The sequence below is a fragment of the Etheostoma spectabile genome, chromosome 2 (assembly GCF_008692095.1).
Source record: "Etheostoma spectabile isolate EspeVRDwgs_2016 chromosome 2, UIUC_Espe_1.0, whole genome shotgun sequence".
NCBI classification, from domain to species: Eukaryota; Metazoa; Chordata; class Actinopteri; order Perciformes; family Percidae; genus Etheostoma; species Etheostoma spectabile.
The window spans coordinates 5,773,884-5,795,576 of record NC_045734.1 but is presented as its reverse complement, the minus strand read 5'-3'; the positions used below and the strand labels follow the sequence as shown (position 1 = coordinate 5,795,576).

Sequence of the window (21,693 nt, the reverse complement as noted above, 5' to 3'; positions counted from 1 at the left end):
GGGGGGGGGGGGTGAAGCACGGGGAGAAAAGTAGATTAGAGAGAAATGTGGTAGGGCGAGAAATTAGATCTCCATATACAGCTCCCCCTTGAGTTATTACGGAGGGGAAGAACAGACTGTTTCATTAGAAAAATCTACTGCAGCCTCATCCCTTTCCCTCCTCTACACCGATGTGAAATGGGTAGAATAAATTAAGGCACCATGATGGATTCAATGGAGCAAGCTAAAGAAAACCCAAGGGGAGATCTGAATCCAAGTCAGTTTTAGGACATATGGTAAATGGAAAAGAACAGTTTGAAAAGTGCCCCCTTTTTCTATGAAGGACACTGGCTGCAAAGCCTTCAAACTGGTCCCCTCCCTCCACCCTCCACAGACCATTCCTCAAGACGAATGACAGCACCTTGAACACCTCGTACCCAGCACCTTGATTAGAACATGCATCTAATATTATTCAAACACATAAATTGGATTAGTTTATTTTCCTGTGAGGACTTGCTTGAGTATTGTGATGTCAGTGAAGTGAAATACAGTAAAAAGAAGATACAAAGTATTTACTATATTTAAAGTTTCAATGCACCTATTTTTTAGTGCTTAAGGTCTGGTTTAGACACTGACAATGGGCTGACACAAAAGGGTCAGAAATGCCTGCTTATGTTTTCAATAATACTATATTTGAAGACCTTTTTTTATATTTAATTTACTTGTGGTCATCCTCTGACAAATGATGAAGTTAAATAGTAAATATTTTATGTATAAGAATGATCACTAATAGCCATAGTTTTGTTTTTTTCCCCCCAGTAACTATGAGAAGCAGGGGATGGATGTTGTGATTTATCACTGTAGAAAGAGCAACTTTTGCACCCATTTAAGCAAGTTGCTGCAATTTTGGTATCTGTGCAACGGCCTCTTCTGGATGTTATGTTGAATGGACAAAGAACTAGACGGGTATATACTGGAAATTATAAAAAAAAAAATCATTCTGCATTTTCAAAATTATACATAATTTTAACTGTGTAAGGGTACATATACAAACACTCATTAAGGTAGGAACTGTCAAGCAAGAAAAATACCAACTTTCATTTTTTAAACCGGGAGCGGAGAAGCATTTCCTCTTATGATTGGTCACTTTTTATTTTTTATAAATTCCATTGAAGTCTGGTATGCTCCCGATGCACCTGAATGATTCCACATGTCCATGTCTTGTCTCTTTTAATTCTCAGGATGTAAGATGTGACTATTGTTGTTGAGACTGGAAGTAAAATTTGTAGTCTTCTTTAAATTGTTAGCTTCGTATCTCGTAAAAGGAAAAAAAATTAAGTAACTGTAATGTAATATGAAAGCCATAGTGCATGATAAAATCTGAACTCTGTTAAGACGAGAGATCTTAAAGACAGGATCATAATGCCATTTTCTTTTTCTGTCACAACACACATACACATGATCAGAAAATGAAGAATCAGTGACTCGGCAGACCGCAGAATGCAGAAAGCTACGAGCTTCTAGTATTTTATTGAAGACTTGACCTGAGCTGCCTGGGGGTGTGCTGGGCCGGGTTTCTCTGTACATACACTTGCCTTAGATAAAAGACTGAGTATATGTATGTCCTGTACACTGAAAGCTTGAAAGCATGCTTAGCATTACTGCTATTTTCTTGCATAGTCCTTAATACTGTATTTCCGTGGGTATGGTTGCCATGGCTGTTTGTGTGGAAGAGATGCGACACAATCCAAAGGGAGCCTTGTAACCTTAGCGACCAACAGCAGCTTTGACAAATCAACAGATGAGGCAGTGTAGCGTAGTAATGCCACGTGACAACAGGAGCTTTGTGTTTTTTGTTGAGCTTTAGATATTGTCTCCGTTACCAATTGGCAAATATTTCATCATGCATTGTCTCTGTGCAGAATATTAAATACACCTAGCACTTAAAAACGTATGTGCATTCTTGATAAACAGTGAGTCCTATAGCACATACCAGTAAAACACATCAGTGATTTGTATGCTACACATGTTGCCACTTTCCAACCTCCAGAGCAATGAGACTGGCTTCCTTTGATGATGTTAAAATAATGTATTCACACAATAAATGACTGAGTCCCCTGCAGCTGTCATTCTATTCCATTGTGAGGCCTCCCTGAAGTAGATCAATTAAGCCTAAAAGAGACCTTTTTTTTTTTTTTTTTCTCTCTGAAGATCAACAGTCAGTTTGGATTTGTGTGGTGAGAAAAATATAGAGGATGACAGAAAACCATTCTGGCCCACTTCTGATAAAGTAAATAATTCAAAAACAGGATAAAGAGAGAATGTTCCAGGCACAGGAACAGCAAAAGACTGACTGAGGACCCCTGCAGGGGCTAATACGATTACCCAGAAATCTTTTGTGGTTTTAGAGATGGGTGTGGATTTCATGGACAAAGTTCACGTTCAACTGATTCAACATGCTTCCCTTAAGACTGTTTTTTTTTCCACTTGGAAGAGTCAGTACCTCAGAAGATAATATAGTCGGTGTTTTCGGTCTAAAAGCTGAGAATTACTGCGGTTACATACAGTATATTTGCAGCTAAGTTATGTTTCTTGCTCCGTAATGCCAACTGTCTTTGCAATTAGCATGTTAGTGTTTGGCTTTTAAAGAGTACCCCCCCCCCTTACTAGAAAATAGTTTGGTGACCACTTGCCACAACTATCATTCATACAATGATTCTTAAGGTGGTAATAGAAGTATAGACTGCAAATTGTGTTCGCCCTTTACCATTTCTTGTCTGGATCCTCCAACAGGACCGTAGAGCCTCTTTTTTTCTTTTTTTTATTTAAATAATATATATATAGCCTACAATTGCCTGTAAAAAGAAAGAAATTGTGTATTTCAGTCATTTTTTCATATTTTAAAGAGTAATCACTGCATATGGTCTGTTGTAGAAATGAATAAATAATTTAAAGATGTTTAACTTGTGTGAATGTTTGAGTTGTAGGATTCCTTCAGGGGAGTTGTAAAAAACTGAAAGTAGAAGGTGTTTGATGTGTTTTCAGATGAAGATGTTACAAACGCACCGTTTGGCACACGGGGCCATGTGTCTCTAACCCGGTCGACCTGTGAGGGTACTGCCGTTGATGTTCTGCCATGCCGTTTCTCGCCTTCCTCTCTGTCAGAAAGAACGAGCTATTGCCAGCTCAGATTAGCCAGACAAGCTGAAAGAAAACGTGATTTACCAACGTGTGCTCATTTAAAGAAAGGTCCATAGTGTATTTCATTTCAAGCCTGTTATCAGACCTTCGCTCTAACTTCTGATATGATCCAGTAATTGCATTTTGTATAATTTCCTTTTCTCGGCCAGGTTGTAATTCTCTTTTATAGACCAGACATATGTTGCTTTTATTTTACAGCACCCATTAAGATGGGTGCTTCATGATTAAAAGGTATTAACAGGATTACCAGACAGATGGCACATGAGCTGAAATCACGATGGCACAGGTATTAGGCAACTGTACGTAAAGTACAAACAGACACTTTTTAGGACTGAACTTTAGAAAAGAACTTCATCAGGCCATCTGGATGACTTTAAGCCTTTACAATATTAACTAGAACAGTGAACGTCACATAAAGCTGAACCGGTTACAGTTTTGGAAAGAAAATTAACTTATGTCATGTTATGACTTAACACAATGTTTTAGATCTTTTTATACTGAATTGAGCTTATTGTAACTAGAGATGGTCTGATACCATTTTTTGCTTCCCGATATCGATTCTGATACCTGAACATGCGTATCGGCTGATATGGAGTACTGATCCGATACCAGTGGGTCATATATTTTATTATAATTTAACAGCTGTATACCACTGCCCTGTATGGATGTGGTATGATTTCTATCTTTGTTGTCGATCTGGCTCAGGTTAAACTCTTTGTGAAACATGAACAAACACAAACAATGGATGCCACATAACTTTCTCTTATTATGCAGTTTGACAGTCAGTTATAACAGGAAAACAACATAAATAAACTACTTTAACGTAGATTGTCTTCAGAGCTTTATTATGTTCCAGATACCAATACCAGCATTTTAGACAGTGTGGGAGGGGATACCGGTACTGGTATCGGTATCGGAACATAGTAATTGTAACTATATATTACAACAATGTTAACGAGCTATAAAAGTTAATGAATACAAAAATACAATGAATAGCTTACATAAACCAACACTTGTGCATGTGTTGTCTTTCTGGTTTGAAACAGCCATTCATATCAGCTGAAAGTTACTCCAAGAACAATTTGCACATTATTGGCACTCAGATGCAGATTTTTGCTAAACAGCAGGCTGCTTTTCTTCAAAGTTTTATTCATTGGCATGAATAAAACTTTGAAGTGTTGGGAGGGGCTTCTTGCTGCATTGTGCTGATGCTTTTTCAAGTTCAAGGATCTTGACCCCCCCCCCACCAAAAAGAAAAGAAAAACAAGACAGACTGCTACCACTGTTAATAATGATAAGCTCCACAGATACATTGTATATAATCTGCATGTATAGTTCATGCATTGAAAACTTTTAAATGTTGTTTCTTCTTATCATCATGTGCACTGTTTGAGGTCCCCCCCCCCCCCCCCCCGCCTCCGTTGCCCACTCTAAACACACCTCCCTCTTCTCCAGTCCTCCTCCTCTTAAGGCTACTTCGCCAGATGGTGCAGCCTTTTCTTTTGTTTACCCATCGTCCCTGAGTTACCTAAATAACCCTTAGCTACCGAACTATGGAATCTGCCCGAGCAGCATCACCCTCGTACACCGACAAGTAAGTCGTTTTTTTAACCTCCCGCTGCGTGAACCCGCTAGACCGAACATTCTTGTCGGAACATTTAAAAAAAACAGACCTGCGTCCACCTTTTACGTAGCTATCCCTGCTTTACAACTCAGACGTATTGTGGCCAGCTGTTGTCTTCTGCTTTCTCGCTGCGTGGTGGTAAACGACAGATCAACACAGACATCATTTTCAATAATACTCCCGATAATCACAGAGCACTCAGGCGGCCGCCCTTGTGATGCCAAGTTTTGACACCTGTGGAATATGCTTCTCTTGATACTTTTATTTGTGAATTCTCAAACTAACTTTTGTCAATTTATCCACATAACTGTTCGCTGTCTGACTGACAACTCGGAAAACCAATGACGGGATCTAAAAGTCTGTGTACACCGCCATTACCATAGTAACAGACCGACATTCCAAAGAACTGGAAATCGGGGGGCGGGACTATAGCTTAAGCACGGGTGGGTGCACTTTTGAACCAGCAAAGGCACGGCAAGGAAGTTTTTGTAACTTTCATGAATTGACAGAGGAAAAGCATTCACTTCTGAGTGTTAAGTGACAAACACATAGTGGTCAATTTCTTTCAAAAGAGAGCATTTGAAACCAGTGCTAACATGTAGCCAGCTTCACTACTAGTGTGTGCAGCTAACTAAGCTAACGGTAACGTTAACGTTTTCTTTACAGTTTCTTAGTGAATGTCTTAGACTATTTATGAACTAATATTGTTTTGCTAAAACGAGAAACGCGAATGTAGAGGTTGAACTAACTTGTTCTAGGTTGGGTCTGTCTAATTTTACCTGCATGCCAACAGGTGTGAAAACGCCTCTGGTTTGAAGACATATTTCCCATTGGCCAGAGCTGCACTGACTCCACCCTGCACAGGTGTGGCTGTGTGTACAGTCCCTTCCCCTTAACATGCGAGTGTTGCCGTTAATGAGAGTATAATGCGTTCCCTTGACATTTTGGATGGTTTTATAACTACATTGAGCTCACATGCTGCCAAATAGACCAGACAGCAAATATGTGTGTGGAAAAGAAGTGTCATAGGGATCCAGGTAGAGACAGCAAAAGCATGATAGGGAAGGTAAAGGCTCTCATGACTGACTTGGTTCTGTTGTGTTGTGTTGCAGGTGAATTGGGAGAGAGAGTGACACTAGGATGGGAATGCTACTATAGCAAGGCTGTGCCAGAACTGAGGGCAATCTTTCACCCCTCTGCTGCATTTTGAACTGCTACTCATTTTTTCGTAGCAGCTTGACAGCAGATAGGTTCGACAAGAAGACAGACGTTGGCTATGCCCTGCGTTACTGCGTGAGGAGAGCTTGGGACAATGTTCAGTCAAGCGGATGCATCATCCAAAAGACGCCCTTGTGGTGGAAGTGGGCTGCCCCAGCCTACACCGCCCTCCTCCTCTATCCAGCAGGGTCGTATACGGGCTGTGGAGGTGGCGAGAGGAAGAACAGGGTATGGCTTTACACTGTCAGGCCAAAGTCCATGTGTCCTCAGCTGCATCCTGAAAGGGAGCCCTGCAGACTATGTAGGTTTGCGTTCAGGAGACCACATCCTCTCCGTCAATGACATCAATGTCTCCAAGGCATCGCATGAAGATGTGGTCAAACTGATTGGGCGCTGCTCTGGTGTCTTGAAACTGGTCATCAACGAGGGAGAACGTCAGAGGCGGCACCATCACCACCAGCGCGCTACTGGAAGTCGTCACCATAGCAGCAACACCATGGCAGCATCATACCCCGACTCGTGCTCAAGTGATGATGAGTTGGATGGTTTTTATGACAACAGTGTTAACAACAACAATAACAGCAGGTCAGGCTGCGCTGGAACTCGTGGGGGGTGGTACAAACCCAAACTGGATTCTAAGCAGCTGGGCATCAACAGGGCAGAGAAGGTTGTGGCAGAGCTGCAGTCTGGAGGAATTTTTAACATGATCTTTGAGAACTCAAGCCAGTCTTCCAGCAGCTCAGACAAGGACAGACCTGGGGCCAGCTCATCATCCAAGCCACGTCCGCTATCTGATCCAGAGTTCCCTGCATATGGGAATTCCTCCCGTTCCCAGAGCAACCCCAACCTCCTCTCTGAGGAGGAGATGGCCCAAGTTCTGAACGACGACTCAGTCTTCCTGGACGCAGACTTCCGTCATCTCCACCTTCAACACCATGAAGAGCAAGACTTGGATGTAGGAGATGGGGGTGACTTGGGCCTAGAGCCCAGCGAGGGCATCCTCAATGTGGGCATGATTGTTGGATATCTGGGCTCCATTGAGCTGGCCTCCATTGGGTCAAGCTTAGAGAGTGACAGCCTGCAAGCCATCAGATGCAGCATGAGGCGTCTCCGGGCCGAGCAAAAGATCCATTCACTGGTTCTTATGAAGGTGCGGTTGAATATTTTGTTGTTTTGTTTGTTACCATATGATGATAATAACTTAGCTTAGCTGTTAGCTATACATTTCTGATTAAATGAAAAATAACTGTAGCTTAACCTAAACTGCAATGGGTTTGAAAGCTTCTCCACTTTATCTTGTTGATTACGAGGCCTGAAATAGGTAAAAAAAGATTTCAGCATACTCATTTACACTTAAAGTGCTGGAAAACAGGAACTTAATTACAAGCATTACTTTATGTCAGCAGTATAAACACAGTGTATGAACCTGAAACGTCAGTGATGTTTTTGTGAATGATGTCTGGTGTTAACTGTGATTGTCTCATTATTTTCCCTGGTATCGTATTGTGAAGTGTATTATCTATGTCCATCCAGGTCATGCACGACAGCGTGCGTCTGTGCAGTGACAGAGGTCAGGTCCTGGCCACCTATCCAGCAGAAAAACTAGCCTTCAGCGCCTGCTGTCCCGATGACCGTCGATTCTTCGGACTGGTCACGATGCAGGCCACTGACGACCACGAAGATTGTCACTTCAGCAACGGACGAGATGAAGAGGGCAGTTTGAGGACTTCCTGTCACGTGTTCATCGTGGACCCAGACCTCTGTCAGCACCAGGTGTGAATACAGAGACAGTGATGAGATACATTAATACATTAAGGGGTTACAAATTACACTGAAGAGGAGATAACTCAGTTTAGTATTGGTATAAATAGTGACCGGTTTCAACCTCACAAGGTCTTTGTCAGGGCAGATATAGTAGAAAAAGCATGTGTTACTTTTTTTTTAGTAGCGTTGCCAATTCCATACCGTAGCTTTTGGTCAGACACTTTTTTTTTTAAATGACCTCTTATAGTGGAATATGAAAATCCTTTTTTCTATTTAACAAACTAAGCTAAACTTCCTAAATACAGCAGGGGTACATTTTGTCTTTACGCAAAGCAGCTGTTGACGTTTAAATAAATGCAGTCTAAAATAAAAAAAAATGAAGATTTTAAATGAGGAAATATGTGATCAAAGAATAAGAAATAAAGTTTGATAACCAGTGTCATTGCCAATTCCTTTTTATTTTACAGAAAACTTTAAATTGAATCTAGTGCCAGTGATGCTAGTCAGTCAGACATGTACTACCAGCTACATTGTATTTAATTAGAAACACCTAGCAACAAGTCAAACATTTTCCTATATGATTCTTTGTAGAAATGTCTACCTATCGACTGATACTCTCATGGTGACTGTTGTTTCCTAAGGTCCATTTAGGTGTTGCGAGGAGGTTTGGCTTTGAGTGCACCCCCGACCCAGACACAGGAGGCTGCCTGGAATTCCCGCCCAGTTCTCAGCCTCTCCTGCAGTTTGTCTCTGTCCTCTACCGGGACATGGGGGACAACATAGAGGGGGTCCGGGCCCGGGCCTTCCACGATCCAGACAACGACGCCCAGCAGAACCACAGCACCAGCAGCAACAGTGACAGCGGGATCGGCAACTTTTTACCAGAAGAAAAGAGCAACAGAGTGCTTTTAGTAGACCTCGGAGGTCCTCCTAACCACAGCCACATCTCAGGGCCACGCCACTGGGACAGCCCACCTTCATCCCAGCAGGCCTGGAGCCCCACCCTAGGAGCCGCAGCCCCTCACCCACCTCCTCCCCCTCCTCCTCCACCAGCTCTGAGAAATGGCCACTACCGTCAGGAGCCACACCTGGCTGACCTCCCTCACCCTCTCCCTGTGGCTCACCCCGATGTACCGGGCAGGCACTCTCGAGGAGTCCACCCACACCACTACTCACCAGGGAGGCGGGGAGGAGCTGTGGGGGGAGGAGATAAGAGAGGGGGTGGAGGAGTAGGAGGAGGGGTGGAGCCGCAGCGGTGGCTGCCAGTCCATGTGCTGAGAGACTGGCGTCAGCAGCACCATCACATGCACCTCCAGGGTCTGAGCAGCGATCAGGAGTCCTACGCCGAATCCACCGACGGATGGTCATCAGCTAACTGCAGCACCCTGCCACCACCCATGAATAAGATCCCGGCCGATCGCTATCGGGCGCCACTGGCCCCTAGAGATCACCTGCCACCACCTGGAGGGAGCCAACCTCCTCCTCCACATTCCCACTCCCACACCCATCGGCTGGCTGTTCAGAAAGACGAGTGGGCTAAGAAGCTATTTGGTGCTGGAGACAGGGAGAGAGCTGGAGCAGAGAGTGGTGAAAGAGAGAAGAAACGAGGGAATGCAAAGGAGGGAGAGAAAAAGGTATGTTGTGATAGTTAGCACCACATTCTAATTGGTTATGCCCTTCATTTTCACTCAGTGATCACATAATATATTCATTTTTATTCCAAATGTTCAGCCCAGTAGATGTTCAGTCTTTCTACAATCCTGCATTCAGTATGTGTTATGCTGTGCCAGTTTGTGGGCTGTGGACTTTTGGAAGAGTTGTGTTAAAACTGGCTGAGAGATGAGAAGCCCGGGCAGCAGGTAACATCCCCCATCACACACCCCTGCTGTGGAAATTTAGTCTGACTAGAGTGTGTCCAAGACTACGGTTTATTGAGGCTATAAATCCATCTGTGTTCATCCCACTGCTCCCGCTGCTCTCTGTCGCATTCTCACCCTCTCCTCTTCAAGGCCTAGCATTTAACTCATTCGGCCCTTGAATAAAGTTGGTCTCTTGTATGTAAAACCTTTCAGTGGTTTTTAAAGTTGCAATGAACACTGTTCACGCCATCAAACATCCCTGTACTATATTATATAATTTGAGCACCCCATTTGTCTCTCTTGTCAGACTTAGAACAAGTGGATTGATAAGTTATTTATCCCCACTGCTCCAGTATCAGATCATGTATTATGCACGAGCCAGGCACCTGCCTTACCTGAAAACCACCTGTTTCCCACTGTAATGAGACTGAACAGCAGACACGCGTCAGACTAGTTTTAATAAAGTAAACATATTAGTTAAAGCATTTGTTTACTTACATATGAATATTAAAGAGATCCAAACCACATGGTTACATTAGTAATGTGACAAACAGTACATACAAAATATTCAAATTAAGATTCATCTACAGTTGAATACACTGGCTGCATTATTTTATGAGAAGAAATGTCCTTTTGCATTGAGATAAAGAACATTATTGACTGGCTGTTATTGTTCCCAGACAATAGAGAGGAAGAGATACAGACATAGAGTGAAAGACATATCCATCCTGTCTGGATTCCTCCTGCATTAACCTCTCTGCAGCCTGCAGCCCGTCTTAAGTTGAAGAAGTATTACGTTATTTAGTATTTAGTTGCATTGTCCAAATTTACAGACCAGAATAGATACTGGGGATAGACTCTTGTTTCCTTGATAGTTACAGGAAGAAGGCTGGTTTTTCTTTCTCCCCAGTAAAACTTCTTGTGGACAGGGTCCCAGTGACCCCCAGGGGACAATCAGAGGAAGTGTTTACAAGGCCAGGTTAGAGGCCAGTGGTGACAGGAAGTTGGATGTTAACCCCTCTGAACAATGTCCTCTGACTGGAGACGCAGGACTTTGGAGGCTGTGGCTGTCATGGTAAGCCATGACTACCGGTAGTCAAACTACAATGCGGAATATGCTGACACTAGCGCACTGTAGCTTTGCTGTATCGGATGCAGTAGTTCCTGTCTTTCATAAGCAATACTATTTTGAGTATTAGAACTGACTTGTTACAGTTGTGTGTGTGTGTGTGTGTGTGTGTGTGTGTGTGTGTGTGTGTGTGTGTGTGTGTGTGTGTGGGTGTGGTGTGTGTGTTGTGGGTGTGCGTGGTGTTGTTTGGTAGTGTGGGTGAGTGTGTGTGTGGTGTGTGTGTGTTTGTGGTGTGTGTGTGGGTGTGTGTGTGTGTGTGTGTGTGTGTGTGTGTGTGTGTGTGTGTGTGTGTGTGTGTGTGTGTGTGTGTGTGTGTGTGTGTGTGTGTGTGTGTGTGTGTGTGTGTGTGTGTGTGTGTGTGTGTGTGTTCGGTCTTTTTAATATCTATGATCGTTCATCTAATACTTGACACCTTGTTAACTGGGTCCCAATAAACTGGAATTTGGAGAGTTTGGACAGAGTGGGATATTAAACTGAAGAAACTCAATAAAAAAACAATTTCTACCCTTCACAATACAAGCCCAACTTAAATTCACCTGGATCATTACACTTAGAGAAAACTCAATCAAAACACTTTTTTTTTTTGCTGACACCAGATCGTATAGACCCTATATCGTATTAAGTTGCTGTAAGTTTTAAATTCCTTCTCACTCAGACTCTCTCAATGCTCTATGCTCACCCTGCGTCCGGTTGTTCAAGTGTGCTGCTTTTTTATAATCATTATACCATTTCTGTCGACCACAAATTAAAGCCATACTTCAACGTCAACTGTCAGTCCACTAAGCCTGTTTGGAAATGAACACCTCCGCTGAAGAGTTAAATTTGTTAACAATATGGCGATATGACGATGACATTTAACGCTGACTGTGGCGATATCAACATGCAATATCATTGACGAAAAAGACAACTCTAACTCTGTAGTTTAAGAATAACTATTTTTATTTGCATTGCCTTACACCTTTTTCTCCACCCCCTCTCTCTCACACACACACACACACACACACACACACACACACACACACACACACACACACAGTCCGGAGCCAAATCCGTCTCTGTGAATCCGTCTCTGTTCTCGGTCCGGTTCTAGTGGTTTATTTACGCAGATTTTGGCTGATTGCTCCGGATTGGCCGGATTGGGTGGCGCATGGTGCGCCGCCATCAGTCCATAAGGCAAATGTCTGTGGTTCTTCCACATCAGAGGACCTTACTTAAGAAGAAATTTTGTGTATCTATACTTTACTGGAGTATTTATTTTCAGCAGAATGGCATTTTTTCCACCTTACATTACTTTTACTTTTATACTTTAAGTAGTTTTGAAACCAGTACTTTTACACTTTACACTTTTACTTGAGTAAAAAGCTTGAGTTGACACTTCAACTTCTACTGAAGTCTTTTTAAACCCTAGTATCTATACTTCTACCTGAGTAATGAATGTGAATACTTTTGACACCTCTGCTTCACATTTTAATTTTGATATTTTGTGAGTAAATTCTGAATCTGCCACGTCTGTCAGGTAAATGTGGTAGTCCAATGTTTTTCTCTGTAGTAGGGGTACACAGTAAGTCAGTAGCAGACTATACTGTGTGGTTGCTAAGTGCTTTGGGGTCCTTCTGTAAGTATTTTTGGGGCACAATGGTTCTGGAGAAAGCTTCAAGCAGCAATACCACAGGCTTTGAACAGGCCCTGTACCAGTATAGGTAAAGCAGTGTGTTGTGCATTATGCTTAACAGATTTTTAGTGTTTGCCACATGGTGGCACTGTTTCACTGTCCATCTGTACTCCTGCACTCTCATGGCTGTCCATGGGAAACTAATTTAGATTTTTATTAGGAAATGTATACATACAAATTTAAAGGTCCCTTGGTACCTAAAGTTCATGTATCCAGAGAACACACACATGTTTTTGATCTCAGAAATCTAAAATTTGAAAATTGTGGAATTAAAGTCTTTGCTTGTGTGTGTGTGTACGCGTGCCTGCGCGTGTGTGTGTGTGTGCGTGTGTGTGCGCGCGTGTGGTTATGAAAGGGAGACTAGGGGACAAGATAAGAGCACAAATAAGAGCTGTGAGTTTTCCACTAAAATTGAGTCTTTCAGATGTTTTTCCGTTGACGCGCTTGTGCAGCCACACCCAAAACAACCACTAAATCAGATCCAGTGTCATGTCCTGTTTTAATCCAAATCTAAGCTTCTCTTATAAAACAGTTTGTTTACATTCTGCTTCGTTGCCTTTAAAAATAACACTTGTTTTAAACTGACCAGGTTAAACAGAGGACATGTAAGCATATTTGTGTCCATATATCCATTTATGGATCATGTGTTCAAATCTGTGACTGTTATATGACACACACACACACACACACACAAGAAGGGTTGCCTTAGTTTCTAGGCAACACCACTGGTCACCTCCTGATGAAACGTTGACAAGACCTGCTTCTAATGAGCCAGTCAGATTCAACATGTGTCACAGTATGGCCTCTGGAGCCTGTCAGCATGCATTAGTTACTCATTAGTCAACTTGGGTCCACTGACATACGCTCTCTACCACAGTATGCCATTTTTGAGAGAAGAGAAAGAAGCAGAATGCTTCAGTTGTGCTCTAAAGATGAAAGGAAAACAGTTGTTAAAAGGCTAATTGTAGACTTGTGAAGGCAACTCCTAAGTTTACAGCACTACTGAGTGTGGTTACATCATTGTCAGATGGCTTTGGACAATAAATATTGATGACCCAAGGACTCATTTTCTCATGCGCTCATTTTAGGAAGCGATTTATGGCATCATGTAACAGATGGCCAGTTAACTTTATTCCAATTAGTGGGTTTCCACTATGGTAGTCGTTACAAAATTGCTTTGTATATTATTATTATTATTATTATTATTATTATTATTATTATTATTATTATTATTATTATTAAATTCAGGTACATTAAAGCATCTACAGAAACGTTGGTGGCCTCTGTGGACAAAAGTGGGAAAGTAAAAATTAAATTCTCATACAAAAATAATCTCCTTATGCTTCCTTTTAACTGGCTGACGTACTACTCACTGTGAAACTTTGCTTAGGATGTGTTTACTGTGAACACAGCCTGTTCCCGTCTGAATTGGACCCAACAAGAGTCATTAACAATAACTAAATTATGAAGAAATAGCCAATCATCACTGATGGTCTCGTCTGCTCATGTAGGTCATATAGAGGGATCAGCATTAAATTGAGACTGTTTCATAACTAGTTAAAAAAAATATCCTTGTAGCTGCTTAAGTTAACACAGTCAGTAAACCACCTGAACCATAAAATGCAATCCAATTCAAGAGCACAACATACTACCTCCTCAGATAAAGCTCTATTTTGAGTGTTGTTGTCATCATGTCAATCCCGTTTGTGTGTGTGTGTGTGTGTGTGTGTGTGTGTGTGTGTGTGTGTGGGTGTGTGTGTGTGTGTGTGTGTGTGTGTGTGTGTGTGTGTGTGTGTGTGTGTGTGTGTGTGTGTGTGTGTGTGTGTGTGTGTGTGTGTGTGTGTGTGTGTGTGTGTGTGTGTGTGTGTGTGTGTGTGTGTGTGTGTGTTGTTGTGTGTGTGTGGTGTCTCTGGTGTGTCCGAGGGGTTGACAAAAGTACATCTGTTACTGCCGACAAAAATCCCAGGACTGTACATGCCTGTGCTAACATGTGGAAATATAACATTTAGGTGGAAAAAAACTCATCTTAAATAGTCTTCTTTTAAGCTTCCTTTTAACACACCACACACACACACACACACACACACACACACACACACAGGCCCACTGTTCATTTCCATGCTATTTATCAACACCTGTTTTGATTGGATCATTAGGTTTGGATAGTGCAAAGACTTGCACAATTATAAAACTATTATACAAAGGGAAGTTTTGATATAAAACCTGTATAGATAAATTGACAGTACATCCCGTTAATACATGACAGATATTAAGAAATAAACAAAGACCTTGGCTTATAGTTATCATACAGTAGATGCTCTGTCACACAGTCCTACTACTATTAAAACTTTTTCAAAACGTTTTCCTGTTATAGGATGTTTGAGGTCCATACTTACTCCGATATTGATATTTGATAATGATACACCACCTGATATATATTTTTTTACATAATTTTTTTGTTTGAAGAGTCCTTGATTGTAAAATCTGTGATTAATCAGATTTACTGAAAGGGACTACTGTCTAGTGGACAAATCATGCAATGGAGATGCTTTTAATCATAGATTTCTGCTCTGAAATTTTGTAGTTATCGGCAAACTTATGGAATGGACTGAACAATGACATCAAACAGAGTCGTGATATCATTCAGTTAAAAAATAGATTAAAGAAATTATTACTAGACCAATACAGAAAATAGACGTAAACACAGGAATGGAATTGTAGTTTAAGGGTATTGTTGTTAGTTATTGTTTATTGTAAGACCTGAAAGAGTGTATGCTGTATTTGCATATCTATTTACTTTGTGATGGTATGATTTTGTGAAGTAAGGGCAGGACCAAGTAAGCAATTTGCTTCATTCTGCTTTGTAAATTTCTGATTGGTTGCGTTTTATTTTTTGGTTTTTAAATTTTGTTTTGTCTTGCAACATTGTTGATTGTTTGAGATAAATAAAAAATGATAAGTAACATATACTCGTGTACCGATATATCTGCCTTAAGCTAATATTGGCCAATATATCAGGCAGTCTCTAATTCCTATATTTATTTGTTTATTGTCATGCGATTGAATGCCAGTGAAGACTGATAGAAAGTATGAGGAGAGAAAGTGTGAGAGAAGACGTGATATCTCGAACTCAGAATCATTCAGTTCAACACATTCACACCTGGAAGCTTTCTACAACCACTCTTTCCCTGTTTCCTGGTTAAGGGATTAGAACTAAAAACCTCATCTCAACATGCTTCTCTGACCTTTAGGCTACTGCCACCTCTACCTGTGTGCACTCTTTTTCAAATAGCACATGAACTGAACGTGTGTATTTTTTCTCTCCTCAGGGTGGTCGGTTCCGCGGCCTGACCATGGGCTTCCCTCCTCTCCCCCAGCGCTCCTCAGCCAGACGTTCCTTTGGACGCTCCAAACGTCTCAGCCTGGCACGTTCTTTGGATGACCTGGAGGTAGGAGCATTTGCGTGCACACACACGTATACAGTACTTACAGTACATCCGCCGACAAAATGTTGAGTGTTAGTGCAGTGCTCAAGCTGAGTCTGACCATTGAGTTAAAGTCACATTTGAGCCACAGGTGCACCATCCATCTCTAATAATAGCAGCTCATGCGCATCATGCATCCTCATGTGACACGTCAAGCCCTCTTCTCACGTCACCATGGCAACATACACACAGTCATGAATAGAAAGCCAGGATATAGAAAGAGCCAATATACATTTACAGACTGGAATTTATGGATGTAGATTAACACTGCAGTTCAGCTTTGATTGCAGGAAGTTTCTCAACATTAACTTAGGTTACCTTTTGATATTCAGCCATATGTTATTGGTGTAGAAGTATTGTATATTCTGCTGACTGGGGGAAGTATGGCTAGACTGTGACATGTAGACACAAATTATACTTATGCTCTTCTTTTAGCTGTAAGAAATAACCTGGTATCAAGTCATTTGACAGCCATGGGTTTTGCAACAACAATTTGCCCATTTAGTATGACTGTACAACATTGTATAATAAGAGTCTGCAGCGGCTGCTGTAGTACTCGGGCAGGAATGATACAATAGACTGCTATTATGGCTACCACTGTAATGCCCTTGAGACAAGGCCTAGGTTTGCACAAGATTATATTCACATGAAATTTTGTTTCCAGCAGCTATTTTTGCAGAGTCCTGCTGTCTGGGAGCACAATTCATAACTGTTTTTGTCCTAAGATAGAGATCAGAAGGAAGCTAAATGTTTCCGCCGTTTAGTGGCTCCTGAAGCACCATGAGAGCAGATAAGCACATACCACACTGTCGCTTCAGTAGTGAATTTTTTTTAGAAGTATACATTTTTTTGGCATTTTTTCTTTTATTGGACAGCACAGTAGAGAGAGACAGGAAGTATGCGGAGAAACGGGGCAAAACTGGGAATTACATGCTTCAGAAATTCTTAGCTGTATTCAAACTGGAGATGTCTCCCAAAACTATTTTAATTACAGTTAAAGCTGCTGTGTATGGTTTTTATGAAAAAAATTCTTCTAAATGAGTCAAATTCCTTGAAGAGAAAATCAATTTGTAGATTACTTTGCGCCTTTCAAATTCTCATTTTTGTTTAGCTTCACCTTAAACTATAATTACTTTCTATTCATAATGTTTTTGGAAAGAGATGACACTTTGTACTCGGCTGTGCTAATGTCCATGTTGTACTGTCAGTCCAAATGTTAACTCACCCTGCAGAACAAGTTATATGACGTAAATTTCATACAATTATATTCATTTTTGTTTAATCATGACAAACAACAAAAATGATTCATCATCAGGGGGCGACATCAGAAGCTTCAATGCATCTTTGCAAACATTTGAATCTTCCGTAACTGTGTGTGTTTCATATGGGGGGCAATTTCTTTCTCTGTGGCATTGCCAGACCATTCCATGGCAGGGTCTCTGTCTTCTTTTCTTTCTATCCCCCCCCCCATTCTACCTATTTCTCGTCATTCTCGTCTCGGCTGTTGAGCCTTTTTCTCTTGCTGCTTATGCGGTAATGTCCACAAACAGAGAGGGCTTTGTGTTATGAGGGGGCCACTGAAGAGAGAGAGGGAGAGATTGGGGGGGGGGTGGTGTGTGGGTGTGTGTGTGTGTGTGTTGTGTGTGTGTGTGTGTGTGGTGTGTGTGTGTGTGTGTTGTGGTGGTGTGTGTGTTGTGTGGCACATGCTGTGTGTGTGTGTGTGGTGTGTGTGTGTTAGGGATAGTGTGGGGGTTATGAGGTTCGACAAGTGTTAGCCTGCAATTCTAATGAGCTCTGATGAGCAAAAGCTGACATTCCACTCGTTAGTGAGGCCTCAACACAAAAGCATGGAGTATATAGACACACACACACACACACACACACACACACACACCCACACACACACAACCACACACACACACACACACACACACACACACACACACACACACACACACACACACACACACAAACAAACAAATTGCAACCTTAGTCAGTCCCACACAAACACATCAATGCACAAAAGCATGGTTGCACTATATTTGCATGCATGCACACACATAAACACACACACAGTGCCAGTGACAGCAGTGAAGTGAAGGAAGTCAGACTGTACCTGCCAGCTGTGTGTGCCTGGATTTGCAATAATTTTTGATCATTTTATCATTTTTTAGTGCTAATATGCATGCGGGCTGAGACACTGTTACTGTTGAATACTTGAGTAGCATTATTTGACAGCACCAATGGATAAGCTGTTCACTAAAAAAGGCTGCCAAATGAAAACCAGGCACAGATAATCATTCAGAGGTTGAGTGCACAAATATACTTTTAGTGCCAAACAATGCATACAATAGGCTGATTGCTGCTGTTTCCTCAGTGAGCTGCAACATAAGAAGATGAAATTTCCTTTCCACTGGAGTGTTGGTTAACAGTGCAGGCAGTGTTCTCCATATGTTGCGTCTAGGCATCCAATTTAATGCTGTCTATCTTCTAAGTAACAGTTAAAAAGGTGTCAACTGTAGCCACTTATGGACTGTCCACACATAATGAAGTGGTTTGAGCAGCACACACTGCTGAGTTCTCTCAAGCAGGATTTACAAGTAACAGCTAAAGTAATGCAGGAGAAAAGCCTTTAACACTTATTTTAAAATAAAAGACTAATATAATATTGATTGGATATGTTTTGAAAGATCACTGGCATTTAAGTTAAAATGATTTATCCACTTGATTTGACAAGCTGTGACTGCTTAAGCCCAATATTAACTTTGGTTAACCTTTGGAGTGGATTTTTGTACAGAACTAGGACTCCATCACTAATATAGAATAACATTTTGAGGAGATCTTTTTGTGGGCAATATAGACATTGGGAATATTGCTAGACAGCAACCAAAATGTGGTTTTAATGTATATATGAGCATGTGAGTATTGTTTTAAAACAGACTTTAAATGCTAAAAAAAAAATTGCTCTGATTGGTCAATGTTTCCGGGTCTTCAGCATCTGAGCACTCGGCATAGTAAAGCTGACATCACAACCATACGGTGGATACTTTCACAGTATTTATATAGCACCTCGACCTGCTTTATAACTTAAAAAAAGACATGAAAATCTCACTTTTTACATTGTGGGAGTCTTATGGTACACTGGCTCAGTTGCTCAGCAAACTCCATTGGATGTAGAAGTTGTGGTTAAAAGTAAAAAAAAAACTAGCAAGTTGGCCTTGAGTTAAAGTTTTCTTGTCAAAATAATTAAATCTGAATCAAACTCTTTGGTTATTAGTGATTAATAATAATAAGTCACAGACTAAACACTAACCCTGACAGGATTTTGTGTAGTAAAGGGGATGACATCATCAGGTTTTTTTTTCTCAGAGTTCTCTCATAGTTGCACATCACAAATATTTAATCTTTATGTGTAAATGTAGTGGAGTTCCCCTTTAAAATAATAATCCACCACACTTTTATATCCTGTCTGACATGCTTTCTACACACAGACTATATCAATGTTGGAAACTAGTGTAAATATAGTGCTGGGATAGGCTCCTGTTCCACGAAAAGCGGGGACTGGAATAAGTGAAATTGAGACATGAATGAACTTTGTCTAGTAGTTGTCCAGAGGTCCTGCATTGTTATGTGAAAACAGGAGCTGGATACCTTTTATGAGATTACTTTAAAACATTTTCCAAAGTTGTTTCAAAGTGACATTCTGATCCAAACTGTGGCAAACATTGTTTTCCTCCGGGATGGCATTGAACGTGGTTGTCTACTGTCTGTATAACACTCTTGGTTATTCATCAGTGCTGAGTTTGAGTGAGTTGGTGCTTCACCCACTGTCCTCACCCTTGGGCCTATTGGAGGATGAGTAGGAGGGGTGTGTGTGGGAGGGGGGGAGTACCTCCACTGTGTCAAGGCATGTTGAAGAATGCAGCTACTCCTTAGTTCAGTTGTACACAGCCTTAACACTGCTCCGGATATCAATCAAATGCATGATCTCCCTATTTTGTTTTACATATCTCATTCTCTGTCCTTCAGTCTGCTCTTAATCCTACAGAATAAATACATAAATCATTGCATGACACTCCATGCATCCATTTCTCCATGTTTTGCCCCCCGCCCCGCCTTCTCTCCACCCATTATGGATGTCAGTGTATTCTGTGTGCATGGGGCATACTAAGCAGATGACAGAAGAGCACTGAGGGTAACATATTCAACTCAGTGCTGATTTTATGTGTGGGAGGGTGTTTCTTAATGGCAAGGGGGTCTCCCTCTGCATCCGTGCCTCCGCATTTGTCTTGAGTGTGTGTATGTGGGTGTCTCTCAGCCCACAGCAGTGTGGGTGGAATAGAAATTATACGAGGATGGGTGGAAAAAGCAAAGAACGAGGAGGGGGAGAGTAGAGAGGCAGGGCGAGGGAGAAGATAGAAAGGGAGGAGGAGGAGGGGGGATGACAGAGAGAGAGAGAGAGAGAGAGAGAGAGAGAGAGAGAGAAAGAGAGAGCGAGAGGGAAGGGGAATCTAGCGACATTCTGTAGCGGTTTGGACATTTGAAAGCCATCAAGATTTGCCGCTTCATCTCTCTAACGCACACATACATACACACACACACACACACACACACACACACACACACACACACATTCAACAGTAATGACATGGGTACTGAAGGAAGCTCTCACATGCAGCGCTGAGGATTACTCTCTACCTTCATGGAGCAGCAAACTTTAAGCGTTGATTCTGAAACGACCGCTGATCCAGTGAGTAAACAATCTGTTTGTGCACGTGTGTGGGGGAATTTAGGTGTGTTGGCTCTCCCTATATTTGACGCAGCCTACATTTGATCCCATGTCTCCCTTGCTTCTTTCCCATATAGCAGGCTGGCTATAAAACACAATCCTGACTGTTTCAGATCAACATTGGAGGAGATGATATTAGAAGGTTATAGAAGAAATAATACAAATGGATTTCTTGTCAGCTTGAATTTAAATCCTTATCAGACTCTTTTGGGAGATAGTGAAGCTTTTTTTATATATATATATATATATATATATATATATATATATATATATATATTATTTAATATAAACCTCATGCTGATGATCTAATACATATTTACTTAGGTTAAAATTAATTAAGTGCTCTGAAACTTTAGTTGCAAGGCCCTAGCTCTGGTATGACAGATCATGTGACCTGTACAGACCAATCATCAGGAGTCTTTGTTGAGTTAAAGGGAAACCTGTTGATTCTTTGGTCTATTGGATCAGAAAGTAGAAAGTGTATTTATTTTTGTTCAGTTGGTCTTTAAGGAGTATTATTTTGAAGATGTTTGTCTGATGACTTACTGTGATCTTCTATTTAAATGTCACCATGCCATGTAGTTATCTAAAATATATTAAATATATTTTAGACTTAATGTATCCATGTATAAAGTGTTAGTGCATATATACTAATGTAATGTGTGTGTGTGTGTGTGTCTGTGTGTGTGTCTGTGTGTGTGTCTGTGTGTGTGTCTGTGTGTGTGTCTGTGTGTGTGTCTGTGTCTATGTTGCACACGCAATTGTGAGTGCGGGGGGTTTTGACACTCTGGTGGAAAGCAGCAGAGAACAGTATTTCACTAAACATAGCAGTGAGAAAAGAGCAGCCCGCAAGCTCCCCAAGACACACACACACACACACACACACACAGTGTGTCTCACTATCTTTGTGGGGATCAGTCATTGACATAATGCATTCCCTAGCCCCTTACCCTAACCTTAACCATCAAACCTA

The 21,693-nt window shown here is 41.4% G+C and overlaps 1 protein-coding gene and 1 long non-coding RNA gene across 2 annotated transcripts in view; one reads left to right on the top strand and one right to left on the bottom strand.

Moving 5' to 3' along the window:
- The window catches only part of LOC116696700 (uncharacterized), a 20,639-nt gene extending 2,755 nt beyond the window's left edge, over positions 1-17,884 (bottom strand). Inside the window, exon 1 of the long non-coding RNA XR_004333809.1 lies at positions 17,841-17,884. This is a non-coding gene — a long non-coding RNA (uncharacterized LOC116696700). The remainder of the gene's footprint in view (positions 1-17,840) is intronic.
- Positions 5,235-21,693, top strand: part of rgs12b (regulator of G protein signaling 12b) — an 81,311-nt gene continuing 64,852 nt past the window's right edge. Inside the window, 5 exon segments of the mRNA XM_032526940.1 lie at positions 5,235-5,446; positions 5,917-7,172; positions 7,556-7,795; positions 8,428-9,420; positions 15,776-15,895. Of these exon segments, the coding sequence (XP_032382831.1) occupies positions 6,117-7,172; positions 7,556-7,795; positions 8,428-9,420; positions 15,776-15,895 (2,409 nt within the window). The 5' untranslated portion in view covers positions 5,235-5,446; positions 5,917-6,116.